Source organism: Lonchura striata, chromosome 7, assembly GCF_046129695.1.
Source record: "Lonchura striata isolate bLonStr1 chromosome 7, bLonStr1.mat, whole genome shotgun sequence".
Taxonomy (NCBI): domain Eukaryota; kingdom Metazoa; phylum Chordata; class Aves; order Passeriformes; family Estrildidae; genus Lonchura; species Lonchura striata.
The window spans coordinates 32,371,194-32,390,576 of NC_134609.1; the positions used below are offsets into that span (position 1 = coordinate 32,371,194).

Below are 19,383 nucleotides of genomic sequence, written 5' to 3' on the forward strand. Positions count from 1 at the left end.
GTATAATCAAATTCTAGTCACACAACAGAAGTGCTTGTGGGCTTAGAATCTGCAGTTTCCTATGGCAGTGCATTTTCACGTCTACTTTGTCATGTTGTGTTTTTCCCGCCTGCCTGATCTGAAATAGCCTGTGTTCGAATTCAGTATCAGGCAACGTTATGACACTGTCACACGCAAGGCAGACTCATACGTCACATGTACAGGAATGGAGTGTTTGCACTCCATGTCAAAGGGCTAAGAACAAAACTAATTTCTCTGCTGCCAGCATTCTAGCTGGAGCCATCTTTCCAACATCTCCCTTTTTTGAGGCAGTGGGTTTGTTTTTACACTGTCCGAGTGAAGACAATCTTTATTAGGTAATTTTTAAAGTCCTTTCCAAACATAATCCTCGTTTCTTTGTAAAACGTAATTTTAAATTTCAAAGCAGGAGCAAGTGCAGAAGCCGGGGCGGGCGGGGCCGGAAGCGACGTGAGGTGGCGGTAGCTGAGGCAGCGGGGAGCCGGGCTGCGCCGTGCAGAGCCGGGTGGGTGAGTGGGGACGTGCCGCGCCGAGCCGAGCCAGGCGGGGCAGCGCCGAGCTGAGCTGGCCAAGCAGCCTCGGCCGTGCCCGGAGCGGAGAAGTGGGCTGGGCAGCGGGCGCGGGGTTGCGGCCCGGCCCGGCACGGCCGAGCGGCGGTGGCGGAGGGAGCGCGGCGGTTCCTCTCGGGGGGGCGGTCCCCTGCCGGGGCGTGCCCGCCCTTCATCGGTGCTGCCCGTTCCCCTTCCGCGTGCGGAACCTGGAGCGGCTGCTGTGCCGCTCGTGGTAGAAGGTTGAGGGCTCTGTAGGGGAAGAAGTGAGCTCAGCTTTAGAGCTGCCGGGGTGCACCGCGCACCGCCGGTCTCTCGGATCCCGCAGACTCTCCAGAGATGCACAGGTTCGGGGTCGTTTTTTCTCGGCGGTCTCAGAGCATTACTGCTGCAGGGAGTTACCGGCAGTGCGAAATCGCAGTTTGATCCCCCGCGAGCATCAGACGAACTGGTAAAAGCTGCACGGGCCTCATCCGTCTGGAGATCTGTGAGAGCAGAGCTGTTGCTCCTTAGAGGTTTCTTTTTCCTTGCCGGTCTCTTGTGCCTACTTACAAGATTTCTCCATGCCCAAAGGAAGTATTTAAACCCTCCTTACACTTGGATGACAGCTGACAGTCACTCCCTAGGTTTTGACCCGACTTTGTGATAAGCCTGTGTTCTTCACATACTGTTTCTTCACAGTAGACAAAACAGGATCAGATTAGAGGTTTTTTAAAGTAACCTGATAGCTCTCTGGAAAGAGTAATCAAACTTTAGATAATGGAGACTTAAGCAAAGCTTACATGTTTTACCAGAATTATTTGATAACTGTATCTATATTATGAAATCAAGAGTTTTATTTTTTCAAATGAAAAATAACTCAAATACTTCCATACACTTATAAAAATTTTCCACACACTTATGCCTGTGCCGATGCTGTACCCTAAAATTGAAGGATACTTAAGAGTGTTTAGCTTCTTCCTCTTCCCAGATTTGCTCTTGAGGATACTGGGAAGAAATTTACAAAGGGTTAAAATAAACTTTTCTTCTTTTCTGCTCTGTAGTAAAGTATTTATGTTTATTCACTTTGGAAACAATATTACCTGTTCCATATTTGTGTCAGTAAATATTTTTTTGTTATGTAAACTGCTTTGCTGATTTATTTTTTTGCTGTATTTCCTTGCTCTTCTAAGCTACTGTTTTGTCATGATTGTCATAAAAACTGTGTTCAATAGCACAGCAAGCATCTTTCAGGCTTAGCTTCAGTAATTCTTCAGCTGTTCTTATTGCATGTTGTGTTACTAAGAATACAAAAGCAAATGTATTTTTATGGTTTTCTGCAGCACCTGGGGAAGAAAACTCTGAGAGTCACTGTGCATGATACTCTGAAAAGTCAGTTCAAGATGCAGTGAAAAAAAAAAGTAAATAGAATAGTAGAAATTATAACTTAAGGAATAAAATGCAGAATAAAAGACCATATTATGCCTGTATATGAATCCTTTCTTCCTCCAAATTTGAGTACTTTGTTCTCTATATGCCATACTGCATGCGGTGCTGTGTTTGGGCTAATCAAGGAGGAAGAGCAGTGGAGATCATTACATATATATGAAATACCCTTGATGTAAGGAAAGCAAGAGCATCCTATGCTGATATCTTAGTGGTAGTGTAGTCTAAGGAATTGTTGTGCTTCTCTTTCTGGTGCTAATATTTACCTGTATAGATGGGTGGGTCAGTTAGTGTCTGACCAGAATATTACCATGATCAAGCTGTCTTACTTGGGGACAGGAATTGCAGCTTTGATTAGAAGGGGTGGCAAAACTGGTTCACCTCTGGTGCTAGAATTGTTCAGGGACAACTCAAGCATGACAGCAGATGGAGGAATGAGGAGGTAGGTGCACTGCAAGTCTGTAAAATCATCAGTGGTATGAAGATGAATACCCCCAGTCTCCACAAAGCTGGAAACTAGGAGAGTATTCAGCTGGTTTTGATTGCTTTCTTGTCTTACCCATGTACTTTATCTGGACATCTGACAGATGTTGTTCTTCCAATGAGTTTTGTTTTATTTGTTTACTTAAGTGATGTCTGGCAATTGTACAGTCTTCATTTGATGAATGTGGGGAAACTGGAACAGAACTGGGATGCTAGTTGTATCATCTTTACTTTAACAGCTGGTACATCCTGATGTTTTGCTGCTCGGTGCTCAGAATAGGTGGTAGAAGAAAGTAGCAAGATTTGATTGAGGCAAGAGTAAAGAGATGTTAGGAAGAAGGAAATGCTTGAAAGATGCTAATTGATCCTGTCTTGAGGTTTACTAGTGATTTAATCATGCTTGATTAAATTAACCTGTCCTTATGTTCTTCACTTAGAAAGTTTGATTAAAGCAGATACTCTGTGTGATTTTTTTCCCTCTTTTTTTGCCTTTTTAATTAGCTGGGGAATAAAATATTTGCACAGAGATGTACTTGTGTTTCTTGCAATTATGTCTCGGATGCAGATAGGTGGATTGAAGCATGTGTGCCTACACATACAGTTATTACCATCAGGATAGTTCCATGCTTCTTCTTGAAGATGGAGCTCTCTTTAGGATTACTGAAGATTCCCTATCTTTAACTGTCTGAAACCGCAGTTTTACATTGCTCACTTCTTAGTATGCTTGTGAAGTATACTAAGGTAAGTAACTGCTTACCACACAGGAAATCTAGGATTCCCTGCCACTAAGAAGGGTCCTTCCGTAAAAACTACTGGTTTCATGTGGCAAATGAAAGTACTGATTTATTTTGCATGCATTTTCTCTTACCAATTCAATACCTATTTGAGTATCTGAAAAAGAAGCACATTTTATAGAAGTTGCACATGCTAAAAATTGGTCAGGTGAGCTTAAAATGAGAGCATTTCCATTTCTTGTTAGCTTTTCAAAATGAATCATGTAATCACAGACTATTCTGTGTTGCAAGGGACCTACAAGGATCAGCAAAATCTACTTCCTGAAAGGCTTGACTTAATATAAAAGGCTTGTCTTAATAAAAACAAAAAGATTAACTGTTGTGATATACCTTTAGTTACCATTCTGATTTTTTTGTGAGTGACCAGCATTCTGGTGTTGTCATTTGTTTTATTCTGCAATTGCTAATAATTGGAGCGGGAGGAAGGGAGAGCAGGGCTTACATGCATTATGATGATTAAACCAAATTCCATTTCTGGAAAAGTAAAGATCTCCAAATAGTCTTCTAACAAAGTGATGACCTTATATTTGATGTATGTTTTTGTTTGTTTGGAGTTTTTGAGGAGGGAGAAGGATGGGGAGGATCTTGTGGGTTTAGTATTTTTTCTTTTTAGCGGGAGGGAGCTGGGGGAGTTGTTTGATTTCCCTTGTTTGGAGAGAGTGATATGTTAATGTCAAATGATTGTGAGTGAGATTTTCTGTTAATTCTTGAGACACTGAAGTTTTTTCAGATGTCTTGAATTCCACTTCCCACCACTTGAATATTCTTCATTCTTTGTGAAGTTTTCTCCACAATTTTTAGATCTTCATGTAAGATTGTTTCCTGATCCCAGAAGGTGATGTTAGCAATTTAAAAAAACAACAAAACCAAACTAAAAAATAAAAATGTAAACAAATAAACAAAAGTAGCCCATAGAACAACTCCCTTGCAACAGTATGGGAACTGATACTGTTGGAATTTGCTTGAATTCTAATAGGAATATAACAGTGGTAATGTTACATAGGTGATGACAGGAAACAGTATAACCACTGTCTGAGTTAAGCTGGGGGACTTCTGTGGATTTGGTGGTGTCTTTGAAGATAAAAAACTTTAGATTTTTGCTTTCTACCAATTTCAGTGATAAGTGCTTGAAGAGGACACTGAGTTGGGCCAGGAGTGTTTATCTGTTGTTGTGCAGGAAGGCTCTCCAGAAGGATCTGGACAGGCTGGATTGATGGGCTCAGGCCAGTGGTGTGAGGGTCAACAAGCTGAAGTGGTGGTCCTGCCTGTGGGTGACAATAGCCCCATGGAGTGCTCCAGGCTGGGGGAAGAATGACAGGAAAGGGCAGGGTGTGCTGGTCGACTGGCTGAATATGAGCCCAGGTAACAAAGAACACCAATGGCATCTGGCTTTTATCAGACATAGTGTGGCCACATGCCCTGGGTATTGACCATTGGCCTTTACTGGGCACCGGTGAGGCCTGCAGCTTTAATCCTGAAGTCAGTTTTGAGGCTCTTCACTGTAATAAGGACAGTGAGGGAATAGTGTCCGTCCCTGGAGGGATCTACAGCACCCGGCAGTGCCCATGCCAGCTGACAGTGCTTTTCTGGGCTGTGTAGATGTGACACTTAGGGTTGGATTAGGGCCACCACAGTTGCAGATTGGCTGCATCCAAGGCCACTGCAGGCAGGGATTGGTGAACTTGATGGCATTAGTCTTGTGGTTGGACTCAATGATCTTAAAGGTGTTTTCCAAATTCCTAAATGTGTGCAGGTCACACCTACTGTGTGCAGTTCTGGCGCTGTAACATAAAGAAGATATAGAGCTATTGGAGAGCATCCAAAAGAGGGCTTACAAAGATGGTAACAGGTCTCCAGGGAAAGCCATACCGGGAGCTGTTGAGGGTACTTAGCTTGTACTTAGTCTGGAGGAGACTGAGGGGAAACATCATCTGCAGCTTCCTCCCAAGGGGCAGTGGAGGGACAAGACAATGACCTCTGCTCTCCGTGACCAGTGACAGGATCTGAGGAAACAGCTGGAGCTGTGTCAAGGGAGGTTTAGGCTGGATATCAGAATGGAATGGAGCTGGGGAATGGAATGGACATCAGTAGTTCTTCCCCTAGAGGGTGGTCGGGCACTGGTCATGGGCCCAAGGCTGACAGAGCTCAAGGAGCATTTGGACAACTCTAAGGCAAGTGGTGTGATGGTTGGAGCTGTCCTGTGCAGGGCCAGGAGCTGGACTTGATGATCCCTGTGTGTTTTTCAGTGCTCAGGATATTCTATGGTTCTAAATTACCCTGATTCTCTTAATTTAGAAGGCAATTCAAGTGGGATAGGGAGGTAAGTGGAGAGTAAAGCCTCCACTCTTGCACTTATAAAGAGGTTGGGGGTGCAGTGGAGATAAGAAAGAATGTAAACGCCTAAGGAGTTAAAGCCAGTCTCAGATCCCTTTAATCTGCTGTGCACCAGACTGCAAACATGTCAGAGCGAGGAGAATCCAGGTTAAGGGAGGCCGCTGTGGGAGATGGCTCAGCAGCTTGTGCTTTGGGTAGGGCTGTCTGAACTAGTCTGGGGCTAGACTAAACAGTTGTTAATGCTGTAACTTACAAAGGCCAGGATTTTGTGCTGCAACGTGGAGTGGAATTACATCATCTACCGGTAGCGCCGGGGGAGGAGGGCGGGCAGGCACGGCGAGCCGGCGGTCGGTCGGTGACGTGGCTGCTGCGGCCGAGGCGGCTCCGGGCGGGGATTGGCTGCGGCCGAGGCGCTCCGGGCGGGGATTGGCTGCGAGGCTCAGCGGGGCGGTGGCGGCGGGAGCGCGCCCGGTCCCCGCGCGTGCTGCTCCGTGGGCGCGCGGAGCTCCGAGAGCGCCGGGGAGACCCGCGCGGCCCCTCGGCCACCGCTCCGCAGCGAGGCCGCCGAGGGCCCGGCCCTGCGGCCGCTGCTGCTACTGTACAGCCCCTCTTGTGCTGCAGAGCTCATCGGCTGGATCTGGCAGAATGGACTAACAGCGGGCTCCTGCAGGTACTGCCCTGTGAAGCACTGGGAAGGGTTCCGAGGCCAGGACGAGGTGCTGCTCTGCCACGCCGGGCGGTACTGCCATGACCGCGCTGTACTGCTGGCGGTCGTTGTTGAGAGAAAGGAATGGCATTGCTGCTTTCAATTGCCACTTCTCTGCGCCTATACCGTCTGCAGAACCTATATGCGTCCCGCTCTAAAGACCATTTATTTGAAATTTTCATTTCTTTTATTCAGTTCTTCTGAACTGGCTTCCCTCTGGGAATGTTTCTAGGGTTAAAGTTTCCACGAAGAGCTACAGATAGTTTTGTTTTTTTTTTTTTTCCCTTGCAGAAGTTGCAGTTGGTAAGGTAATGAAGCGTTTTAAATAGTAAAAACCTCTGAATGTTACTGAGGACTTAAAATTTGTGTTGTGGGAAAGACTTACTTCATAGAAATCGTGTGCATTTCTATTGAACTTGATTTATCTCTGTTTCTGTGCGTAAGTGTTTTGCAAAATGGGTCTGCCTATCAGAATTTGACTTCCAGATTTTTTCACTTGTGGAATGTCTTGGTGCTCAGCTGTTTGCCTTTATATCTAAAACTGTGGAAACAGTTTATTTACTTTAATAAATTTACTAAAAGTAATTGTGAACATGCTATGACTGCAGCTAACAGACTGAACAGTGTTATAGACTCCTTTTTCAAGGCACATGTTTTAGGATTTGAGATCGTTGATTGCTTTGGAGGGTGACTGTCTCTTTATATTGATCTGGAACAGCATGTAAATGTACTGTGCTACTTAACAGTTGTTATTATGATAATAAATACATGAAAACTAGGTAATGATACTGCTTTCTATGAGCAATAATACAAGGATAACTTTCGTAATTTAAAAAGATAATAGGAAAAGGATATTTTTAAAGGTCATGTTTGGAGACTAGCTTGGAAGAATTAGGTTTTTCTGGTAGTGGAAAAAATTTTTAAGCTGATGTTAGGAGGAATACTTGCATAATGCATTTTGCTTTCTTTTTTATTGCTTCCTCTAAGTAAAGCAGGGAAGTTTTATTTTTTAAAAAATTATTTTTAATTATACACCTTTTTTTATTTTTTTGCCACTGAATGTCAGAGCCCTTCTAGCTATGGAAGTGGTGGAAATGTGAGTGGAATGGAAAATGAGGATTGAAATTAACTAAATCCTTGACTGAGAGGAGAGAGGGAGTTTGATTAGCCTGAAAGAAAGCCTGTTGTTTACATTATACTGTAAACTGTGCTCTGTCTGCTTTCTGGCAGCATCCATTTCCATTTCACATACTGATACCTGCTGCTGTTTTAAATTCTCTGTTTTCTTGTTAAATGGCTCTCCTTGCCTTCTCGCACAACCTAGTTTCAAAAACATGCTATATTTTATAATCTTTTTCCTTCGAAAGAGCCACACTGACAGTTCTCATTCTTCATTGTCCTTCTGCTTTTAGCAAACTTGTCTCCGGCAAAAGGAAACAGGAGACAAGGTTGCTCTTGGTTGCAAGCAGCCTGTAGTGAGGAAGTGAAGTGGTTCTCCAGCAGATCAGTAGGAGAGAACAACCAAGGAGATGGCACAGTGTGATCTGGCCAGTGTGGGTCTGTATTCTGTGACAGCGAACTACCAGCTGGAGGTTATTACTATAGCAGGAGTTGAAGGTTTGACAGGAGAGGTAAGAGGAAGTGTCTGGAGGTGAAACTTCAAGTAGCGTGCCTGTTTCTGTCCTTTAAGGGGCATGGTCTGTAGAGGGACCTGAAGGGGACCGGGCAGTTCCACTAAGGGTATTTGTGGTGGAAGGGAGTCTGGATAAAGAACCTCATGTCAGGAGCTGCTGGATCTCTAGCATCTCTCTGAGACCCAGCTGAGACCCCCTTGAGAAGATGGTGTCTAACAGAAGGGGTCAAGGTGAGCTTCGAGGTAGAAGGCTGAAACATAAATAGTGGGAATTGTGCAACCCCAGAGGCAGGTGCATGAGGAGCCTGGTAAGGGTTCAAAGGGGGAATGTCTAGGTATTACTGTTCCCAGCTTTAAGTTTACCCTGTTATGAGAAGGGAACTTTGACTACTTGCTTAGTTGCATGATCTGCTCAGAGTCCTTTGTCTGCCTTATCCTGACAGTGGCCAATATTGCCATTTCACATGAAATACAGAACTGGAAGGACATTGCAGATTAATATTATTAAAATGCCATGCAATGTAAGCTTTACTAGACAAAAACAGGAGGAACATTATGTACTGGTGGATGCCTTGTCTAATGTAGACATGTATATTTTGGTAAGGATTATAATGAGGGATAGTAATGCACTGATGAAAGGTAATGAGGCCTCTTCAAGTGTTCATGTACATGTGTGCCAGATCTGTCAGTGCTGTAAATGTCCTGGTATTTGTAATAGCAGCCTTCCAATGCAGACACTATAAGGTCTCCTTGTCCTCTTTTCAATGTTTTCTGTGTACCATAGTTTGTGCAGTTTTGTTTGCTTTATTTCAGTGGTGCTGGAAAATGAATTGAAAGGAAGTAAAGTTTTGTAAAAGAGGAAGGAGAGGTTTTGTGGTTGAAATACTGTCTGGGAGAACTGGATTCTTCTTAATCTCATTTGTTTCCACGGATGCATTACTTGAACTAGACCTGTCATAGAAGATGGCTAATTGTGTATCCTTTGTTTGTTGTGTACTTCCTCTACTGAATATTAGAGTTAGAAGAATCCTGAGTGTTTAAAGGTTCAGTCAAGGGAAACTAGTGCCAAGTGCTTGGAAATGTATGTCTTTACTTGTAAAGATGGATAAAATCTTGTCATTTGATAGTGCTCAGGGGAAAGTGAATGAGTATATTTCCCATATTGAATAGGGCTGAGATTCATGAGAAGTATAGTAGATGCTCTGTTGTGAAGTGTACAGAGAAGTCTGTATGATACAACCTCTCTACTTTTATCTTTTTCTTCCAGGCTTCTCCATGAAAAAAATATTACTTTTATCTATTGTAGGTGCATTCACTAATAGTGTTTTCCCTTCTCAGGGAGCCATGTTTTACTCTTTACCTTTAATAAAGATCTGGCAGCAGGTAAGGAAGAGGGGCCTTTAGTTCATCTATATCATAATCCATGTGCAAATTCTGCAAAATGGAGAGTGGGCGTGAGGAAATTGTAATAAGATGGTACAGGAAAAGAGGAGTTGGACTGAGAGAGTGGGCAAGAAGAGAAATATGGCTGGAAAGTCATTGCTATTTAACCAGTTTTCCCCCTTCCTCCCTTCGTTTTAACTTGCAGATATCCTTGATTTGCAGAAGGCATCTCAAAATGTTGTGTCGAGCTGCTCTGAGCCCTCTTGTTCGTTCCCCTGGATGGTGCTTTGTGTCACCGCCACATGCCATCGCGGCCATTTCCCGTTTATGTATGTATGAGAGAATGCACACATTTCTAAAATGTTGGTCAGTATGTGTCTGGGCATGCCTCTGCTCTTTTCTACGTTGAAAGGAAAATTATCTCATTAACATAATTCAAAGCTTACAACCTCTGAAGTGAACTGTAGTTGAAGCTCTACTTTCTCAATGTTACTTTCTCCCTTAACTCAATAATATTCAGCTGGATGTCTATGTATTTTTCATTCTGATATACATTTCAAGGAGAAAAAAAAAAGTTGTAAAAGTACTGCTGCTGTAAAAGTTCCTTATTTCAACCTCATACATTCCTGGAAAACAAGATCTGATTGTGTCTCCTCCCCCATCTGCATTTTCAGATCTTTTGAGTAAAGCAAAGATCAAAACTCAAATTTACTTGGATTAAATTAAAGTGGAAAGATGTGAGCAGGAAACCTAAATGTCAACACATAGGTGCCCTGTAAATAGTTCTTCCCTGAAAACCTAATTTAAGAGATCCATTCAGTGTCTGCTTAATTAGTGGTCTGAAATACAAAAGGCAAGGATAGATAAACTCTATTAGATAAAAATAAATAGCTGTTTACCATTGCATGAAAGATTAATTTCCCACTGGTCTGTGTATTAACAGTTCTCTTTTATTAATAACTAAATAAATTAGATGTTAAAATCTTGAAAATTCTAAACTTTTTATTTATGAGCTACAGCTCTGTTGGCTTCTGTATCTGTAACGTTTCTAAGTATTCCTCATTTTCTGAAGTCAGTAATTTTCACAGTGCTTCCTATGAGAAGTTTGTTCCCAAGTATTGACAGTATTCAGAAGTGGAGCAACTCTTGTCACTTTATCAGTTGTGGTCTAAAGCTGGAGTCATCATTTATCATAGGGACTTTTTTTTGTTCTTTGCTGTTTTCTGTTTGTTCTCCATGTTTCCTGTTCTGTTCAACTTGTGTATTTTGAAATTCTGCTTCTTTACTCCTGAGAAGCAAGTCTTGTGCAAGCTACACAGTGAAGGATCTGCAATGCCAAATACTTAAGTATGTGTCCCTTTCTTTATTAAGGAATTGAAACTGTTGACAGGTATGAGATATAAAAACTGGAATCCCTTTAAGCCTGTTTGTCCAAAACCTGGACTGGATGGCTGTGAGTTCCTCCCTAATTCCATGTGGAGCAAGTTAATGGGCTTGCATCTCCACAAATGTTTTGCATGTGTAATGTGGGAGCCGATTTCACATCGCGGTCCAGTGTAAAATAACTATGTGGCCATAGAGCAAGATTAATGATTCAGACTTTAGTGGGGATGAATTGAATTCTCTGCTTGTTCTAGAACTGTGGTATTTTCCTTAACTTTTCTTTTAAAAAGTAAATGGTTTCTTTTCAGATACTGCCTAGCTCTCAACAGCTACCTTCTTGGAACCTTCTAAACCCTGAAGCCAAGAGAACTGGAAATAAACTCCTTTCTGATTATACTGTGTAGGTTAGGCAAATATTAAATAGTAGTACTACATAGTAAGGTGTAATGTTCACTGATTTGTAAAGATGCCTTTGCATTTTCAGATGATGCATTGATTAGGACTGACTAGAATAGAATAGTTAGTTCTAAGACACTTGGAGTGGTCAGCTAGTCCCACAGCCTGATGCTTCAGGACTGCCCAAAGCTAAAGCACACGATGGGCATTGTCCAAATGCCTCCTGAGCATTGACAGGTTTGGAGCACAAACACATCTTCAAGAGGCCTGTTCAAGGGCTTGAACCACCACCATGTCACCATATGACTTTGAGTTCGTATATCTGTCATGACCCTTCATTTTCCCTAGTTGAGCAATGTTTTTTTCCCTAGTTGAGCAAAAATACCTGGCTTAGAAATGTTGTAAAAGCTGTGTTTCTTTTCTAAAAATTAGGCTTTCTGTGCTACTTTAGACACAAAACCTCCTAATTTTATCTAATGAGGCAAGGCAAAAGAGATTATTTTTAAACTAGTCTGTGAGATGTGTCCTAAATAGGCTCTTTTACAGTGTCTTTCAGTTTGGTCTTCTAGATTCCCAGAGTTAGCTCTGATGCATGGGATATTGCTTTCTGTTCCTTAGGGATGGTAAATGCTGCTCAGATACTCCTGTTTCTTACTTTGTTTTGGTGAATTGAAAGCTAACTTCTCATTCCCAGTTACTGGGAAGTGTGTATTGTGAAGGGTCAAAAGTCTGAATGAAACACTTAAAACTGGGGTTTTTTTTTTTTCCTTTCTTTCTTTTCACAGATTTCCCTTGCCATAACCAAAGATTAAGGAATGAGTCCATCCGTTGTTGGAGCAACATTCCATTTATCACTGTGCCACTCAGCCGTGCACATGGAAAATCCTTTGCACACCGCAGTGAGCTGAAGCATGCAAAACGGATTGTAGTAAAGCTGGGTAGTGCTGTTGTTACTCGAGGGGATGAGTGTGGCTTGGCCCTTGGGAGGCTGGCTTCTATTGTAGAGCAGGTAATTCTGTGACTGAACATTTGTGTTAACTTCAGGTACTCAGTGATTGTTGGATGCTACAGAAGATTTTAGTAAACCATCATAAAATACTGATACTCTTTAAAACAACATGTTAGCCTTTCCCTTTTCACCCCCCTTTGCTGCAGTACTATAAGCCAGGTAACTCAGTAAATTGTTTTTTGAAGGTGTGGTGGGTTGATCCTGACTATCAGCTAAGCATCCACACAGATTCTTGTTTGCTCCCCTCACCTGGGCCCCACCACCAGTGCAACTGGGAAGAAAATGGGAAGAGCAAAAGTAAGAAAATTCATGGGTTGAAATAAAGATAGTTTATTAAGTCAAGGAGAGGGGAAAAGAAATCTGTGGTGGCAATTGCTACCTCACACAAGCAGACCAATGCCCTGCTCATTCTTGAGTGATGGCCACCTTGGAAGACAACCTCCAGCATCTTGCTATTCTGCAGCTCTATTACTGTGTGTGACATTATATGGTGTAAAAAGTCCTTTTGGCCAGTTTAAGGTCAGCTGTCTCAAATGTGTCCTCTCTGAACTTTGTACCCAGCTGCTAGCCTAGCTGCTAGGATCCCACACGTAGTGGAACAAGGAAAGCCTTGATGACTGTGCTAGTGCTGCTCCTCATGGGGGAAAGATAAGGCTTTGATGTTACCAAAACTGTTTTAGAACTGAAATCTGAAACACAGTATCATACAGACCCCTGTAAAGAACATTAACTCCATCTTCGCCGAACCCAGTATAGAGGTAGAGATTTGCACAGTGATATTTTTGTGCAATCAGTAAGACATGGCTGGGGCATTAATTGTCTCTAATGGGAAAGTGGCACTGAAGTACGTGAACTCTGCAAAATGAGTCAACCCTCCTTGATCACCTGAGCATTAGCAGAGTTCCTCCAGAGAAAAGCCTGAAACCTCATTACTTGTAGGAAAAACTGATCAGATTAACTCATGTATTTCTTGGGTTATCTTAGTGAGCATTGGACATTTCCTTTCTGGGAAGTAAAGTTAACCTAATATATTAAATTAATGTAAGATATTTAGCTTTGGGGCTTTGAAAGGAATCTGGACAGATACATGTAAGGAAGAAGTAATCAAAAGCTTTACTATTGGGAGTTGGTGTCTTCACTTCTAGAATTCAAAGTTACTGTATAATGGTAGCTTTGGGAATGGATAGATTCAAGCATTTTTCTGTCACAAAAGCTGGTATTGTGAAAAGAAGGTTTGTAGGAAGTTATAGATTGCATGCAGTCCTTGGCAAAGCTTCCAAGTGGCTAGGAAGCTATGCAGAAGTATCATGAAGGGTGATTGCCTTGCTTTGCGCATACCATAGAGAAATCAAAATGCTTGTGTCAGCAGGAATTGGTGAGCATAAGGTTATAGTAGCCAGGACTGTTTTGTTCTCACTGATCATATGCTAGGCTCTATTTCTTATTTCCTGTACTTACAGGTCTCAATGCTGCAAAATCAGGGCCGAGAGATGATGATTGTCACCAGCGGGGCTGTAGCTTTTGGAAAGCAGCGGTTGCGTCATGAGATCTTGCTTTCTCAGAGTGTGAGGCAAGCACTTCATTCAGGCCAGAGTCAGCTAAAAGATGTGGTGAGAGGCTCGTGGCATTCCTGCTTTTCCTTGAGTGTTGGGTGCTACCTGTTCAAGTCATTGCCTGACAGCTGCTCTTTGTCTTTGTAGGCTATTCCGGTCTTGGAGGCCCGAGCCTGTGCAGCAGCTGGACAAAGTGGACTAATGGCTCTGTATGAGGCCATGTTTACACAGTACAGCATCTGTGCAGCTCAAGTAAGTCACTTCTTCTTTCCTGAATTGACTTGCTACTTTTGGAGTTTATTATTGTCGCATAAATGGTAGCTTATACAAGAGTGCCGTGCTAAATATTTCTAAAACTGAGTTATCTGTTTTCAAGATACAGTGAATATGCATTTTCTTTTTGGAGTTCAGGTCTGTCCTGCTCTTTTATGGGCAGGGAGGGTCTGTTAAGATCTCTTGACAAAAGCTGAAGTTGATGGTCCAAAGGGAGGGTTTAAAAACCGCAAGTGGCTAAACTGTGACACATTCTGTAAAGCTGACAGAAGTGCATATCTACACTTCAGAACTTGCTGTCTATCTCTTCTTTGAACCTTTCCAGCTTGTGGATGATGGTATCCCTGGCCTGGGTCTTATACTAAAGGCTGCAATTGTATCAGTTGAACTACTCTTTAACAGGCTTTGCTTATCTTAGGTACTCTGCAAATACAGAGTTGATTTAAGTGTAAGGCCTTACTTGTTTAGACACTTAACAAATTTAGTAGCCTAGTATGAAGCCTTCTTGGAGGAACTTCTTACTGTAATATGGTAGAGCCGATATGGCCAAATAGTTTATAATATAGCTAAAAATCACTATAGGGTTGTGCTGGATTGTGATCTTGTTCAAATCTCTAGATAACCATCATTCCTTTGATATAAAATAATTGCCCATGCCAGAAAACTTAGTATACACATTGATTCCAAGTGCTATTGTACATTTGAGTGGTGGAGTTGTTTGCTTAGTTCTTAAATGTCCAATGACAGAGTAAGAACAAAAAAAATCTCTCCAGAGCAGACATTGAGGGTGTTTTCTGTCTTAAAACATCAAAAGAAATGGGATGCTATCTGCATGCAGGAGGCAAGATTATTTCAGAAGAGCAAGTGAGTTCTAGTGTGTGGAAGAAAAGTCTTGATATAAAGCATCCCTTCTGCTCGCTACAAGTAGGAGCATTAAAGTGGGAGGAGAAACTGGAAAGGCAGAATTTTGAGCAATCTATTGAATTGTCTAGGGTCTTACTAGTTATCATGAGCATCTATGTTCTGCTTACAATCTTGCTTTCCAAGTTCATTCTTGGAGTGCATGACCTACCTGTTTGAGATAGGCTATTACAGGCTTCAGTGGAATAAACTTGATAATATTGTGGAAAGAATATTTCTCACTTGTATTCTATATCTTTTAAATGTGGCTTTTGTTTCTTTAGTGACCCAAAAGGCATGACTGCTCTGTTATGACATGTAAATATATAAGTTTGTATGATGTTCTTATAGGAAGGGTAGTAGGCTAAGCAGTTGCTTTCTTTTTCTTAGATTTTAGTCACCAATCTGGATTTCCACGATGAGCAGAAGCGTCGCAACTTAAATGGAACATTACATGAGCTTTTAAGGATGAATATTGTCCCTATAATTAACACTAATGACGCAGTTGTTCCACCTCCAGAGCCAAACAGTGATCTGCAGGGGGTAAATGTGGGTAAAGTATAGCAGTGGAGGGGGGTCCTGCTTGCAGATGGTGCAGCGCTAATGTGTACTTGACTACTGCCGTAACAGGGGACCTCTGAAGTCTACGGCAGAGAAAGAAAGATACAGAATTAGTATGTGGACAGAGAGTACTGAAATACTGTGTTGATTTGTCTGTATTTGGCATGATACAGTGTTGTGGGGTGAAACCAGGGCAAATATTGGCTGTTTTACCAACAGCAAGCATGCCTCTGCAGGTCATCTATTCCAGCACCCCTTCTTAAAGCAGTGTCAGTTAGTGCCTCTTGCCCTGTCACTGGGCACTAAAGTGGAGAATTCAAGTACTGATGACACTGCTTGTCATTTGGATACCACTTTACTGAAGTATATGTACTTTCACACAAAGATCACCTTTGATGTTTCCAGTGGGTGTGAAAAAAAGTATCTCAGGAAGACTTGTTAGTGCTGAGGTAAATTGTTTTTTTATGTTGGCACCAAATATTTCTTAGTTCTTCACACTATTTACTGCTTCTGATATGCATGTGTATTGCAGGTAATTAGTGTGAAGGATAATGACAGTCTGGCAGCACGACTGGCTGTAGAAATGAAAACTGATCTCCTGATTGTTCTTTCAGATGTAGAAGGTTTGTAAATAATTTCTTTAATTTCTGGTTTTAGTGAAGCACATCAGATTGTCAAACCAACCTCTTTTCCTGTTTTAGTGATTTCTTCAGTTCATCTGTTTTACAAGGACAATTGCAATGTACCAAAATAACTCCTTAAGGTCTATACCCAATGTTGATGCTGTGGCATAAACCAAACACTCTCTGCCACTTTGTTGAATCGGGATGGGTGAGAATGCATGTGAGCCTGAGACCTATTCCACATCCCAGAATACTACATATACTCTGGTACTTCTCCTAGGTTCTCGGAGTTGTATGATAGTCAGGAATAGTATGCAAGATAAAAGCTATGTGTCTTGAATCAGGAGTATAAACCAAATGCTATTCTACAATAGTTTGTTTCTTCTGGCAGAATGTTCTGTCAGTGAATTATTGGTATATTGCAAGTCCTGCTCATTGCTTTCCAGGTACCTGGGTCTTGCTAGCTTTTTCTGTCTCCCTTACTTTTGGCTTACACTGCTCTAGTCATCTGAGCTTTCAGGCATAATCCTGTCACCTATGGATGTTGAACTTCCTTTTCTAGAAAGAGGAGGGTAGTGGGTACAGTTTCAGATCAATGCAGTCCACATCACCTTAAATCACATATTCTTTTCATCTTCTCCAGATGGGTTTCTTTCAATAGATCCTGGCTTTCAGCACATGCTTGAGGTGCTGAGGAGGAAAGAGGTGTCTTTCCATAAGCACTGTTTATTTTAGCAGATGCAGCTGGGTTTCATTCTAGTCTAGCTCGTTAATTCTATTCTAGCTGGTTAATTCTAGTCAAAATTACTATCTTAGAACAACTCATAAAAACAATAGTCAAATAAGTTTGTAAAAAGACCCAAAACCAGCACACATCTCCTCCAAGCTTATTCATTCAATGTGACAGCTTGTTTATGGAGAGATGACCTCTACTTCCCAAGCTATCACAAATGGTCACAGATATACTGCACTTGTGCTCTCTAGTTTGTTGTGGCAGTATTTGTGCACATAGAATTTCTAGGAAGTGTAGTGGTAGAGCTATAGTTTAATATGTTGGGTAAACTGAAGTGTCATTCAACTCCAAGCATAGTGACATTAAATTACTTGATTTTTAAAAATGCTAATACAAGTATGTCTCTGTAGTGTTGTGTTCCTTCTTAGTAGAATTCAATAGTTACTTGTCACTATAGGGCACGTGAAAGCACGATGCGAGCCACTGCTATTGCAAAGGTAACAAAGAGGAGGTTTTATTTCTGACTCTAACATTTATACTTTTTTAAAGGTGACAGTGGATTGGAGGGTGAAAGTGCCACCTCTTCAACGACACTGGACAAACTACTAGTACATCAAATTTCTCTGCCTTTATGAAGGAATGCAAAACAATAGGTTATTTACTGAAAGTTGTGTGAGAAAGTTTTCTACAAGAATGTAAACTCATAAGGCTTTAGAAAATCTTAAAAATCAGGGTGACAGTTACCCTTTTTACATGTTTCTGAATTGCCTGTTTTCTCACTATGCAATCCACCTTTCAAGAATATCATCTGAGTCTTTTGTGAGGAAGACTATTCTTTGCCAGTTCAGTTGAGGGTTTGTGTATTTAAGACCTGATTTTGAATATCTAAAAGCTGCAAACTGTCTCAAACCTCAACCAAATGTTATTACCTCCCAGCTTGCTTACTGCTATCCAGCATGCGGGCTTTTGGCTTCCTATTTTTAGACTTTCAATAGACCTATACCTTTTGGGTCTGCCAGTTAAGAATTTTGTGGTTTTCTTTTCCCATGAAAATAAGGGTTCAGTGGAAGTTTTCAATCCTATAAAGTGGAACACAGCTTTTTAGCCTCGTGTTGGTTGCTCTCATTGGTTTCTCTTTTTTTCCTTTTTTCATGGGTGAGCTTTCAACATGAGGGTATATAACTGATTTTTATTATTTATTTCAGGACTCTTTGACAACCCTCCAGGGTCTGATGACGCAAAGCTTATTGACATATTCTACCCAGGAGACCAGCAGTCTGTTACATTTGGAACCAAATCCCGAGTGGGAATGGGTGGCATGGAAGCCAAGGTAGAAATATGGAACATTTCCTTCATAATTGGGAAGGAGAGGGAGCTACATGAGAAGATTGTGCTTTGTGCTGCTGTTCAAATGGATCTTGGCAGGCTGCAGGAATGGGCAGGCAGGAGGAACCTCAGGAGTTCAATAAAAGGAAATGCTGAGTCTTTTGCCTAGGGACACTGTTATGGCCTGAAGAACTGACTGTCTTGAATGCAGGTTGGGTGAAAAGGGCATAGAGGTCCTGGTAGACACCAAATGTAATGTACACCAGCAATATGGCCTTCAGGCAAAGCAGGCCAACAGTGTCCAGGGTTGTATGAAAAAGAACATAACAAGTCGAGGAAGATGTTCACTTTTATCTACTCAGCACTAGTGAAATCAGATCTGTTGAGTTGTGTCTGGTTCTAGATACTGCAGTACAGGAAGGACACGGCATGCTACAGTGAAACCAACAGAGAGCCATGAATATGATTAAAGAATTGGAGCACTGTCACACTAAGAGACGCTGAGAGCTAGGATTGTTTACACTGGAAAAGAGAAGGTTTGGGTATAAGTAGCTGAAGGAAGGGTTTAGAGAAGGCAGAACGAGACTCTTTTCAGTGGTATCCAGGGAACAGACAAGAGGCCATGGGCACAGAATGAAATACAAGTCAATAAACTGAAATGTAAGAATTTCACAATGAGGTTGCTGAAGCACTGGAGCAGGTTGCCAAGAGAACCTGTAGATTCTCTGTTTGGAGATGTTCAAAACCTGACTGGATGATGTTTTAAGTAACTTGCTCTAGTTGACCCTGCTTTGAGCAGGCAGTTGGACTGTATAATTTCCAGGGATCCTTTCCAGCCTCAGCTATTCTTTGACTACCCTGAAATGATATGTGAGTTCCCTTTGCTTTTCTTTTAGGTCGATGTGAATTGAAAAGAGCAAGTAAAGAATTACATTTGAGTAGATTTTAAAAAGTGACATTTGGAACTGTATTTTTGTGTTTTAAGTTAAAATAAGAGTCAGTCTCAATTCTTTCTTATGTGATAATTCAAAGACTTTGGGAATCCCTGTCCCTTAAATCTGATAGGGTACCTCTCTCTCCTTTCTGAGTTTGTGCAATGTACTGTTTGCTTCTGAAAAACATATTGGTAGAGACCAAGGTACTTCAGTTTTTGAGCACAAGATCAGTAGTTTTGAGTAGTTAGTAGTTTTTATGGGTTTTAGTCCTGTGTACAGTTGGGTGGTCTCAGTATTCATTCCTTGAGTACATAAATACGGGTGCGTTGTTCAACTTCAGCATATGTCTCTCGTGAGGCTCTCATGA

At 41.7% G+C, this 19,383-nt stretch overlaps 1 protein-coding gene across 5 annotated transcripts in view; it reads left to right on the forward strand.

The window, feature by feature from the left end:
* The first annotated feature begins 459 nt into the window (after nucleotides 1–459).
* The window catches only part of ALDH18A1 (aldehyde dehydrogenase 18 family member A1), a 32,566-nt gene continuing 13,642 nt past the window's right edge, over nucleotides 460–19,383 (forward strand). Inside the window, exons 1-8 of one of the 5 annotated variants that reach the window (XM_021542444.2) lie at nucleotides 460–523; nucleotides 9,530–9,653; nucleotides 11,889–12,112; nucleotides 13,573–13,722; nucleotides 13,813–13,917; nucleotides 15,229–15,387; nucleotides 15,932–16,022; nucleotides 17,961–18,085. In XM_021542444.2, the coding sequence (XP_021398119.1) occupies nucleotides 9,560–9,653; nucleotides 11,889–12,112; nucleotides 13,573–13,722; nucleotides 13,813–13,917; nucleotides 15,229–15,387; nucleotides 15,932–16,022; nucleotides 17,961–18,085 (948 nt within the window). In that variant the 5' untranslated portion in view covers nucleotides 460–523; nucleotides 9,530–9,559. Of the gene's footprint in view, nucleotides 528–6,089; nucleotides 6,273–9,529; nucleotides 9,654–11,888; nucleotides 12,113–13,572; nucleotides 13,723–13,812; nucleotides 13,918–15,228; nucleotides 15,388–15,931; nucleotides 16,023–17,960; nucleotides 18,086–19,383 lie in introns of those variants that run through there. The other 4 variants (XM_021542445.2, XM_077784779.1, XM_077784780.1 and 1 more) reach the window with 4 other exon arrangements.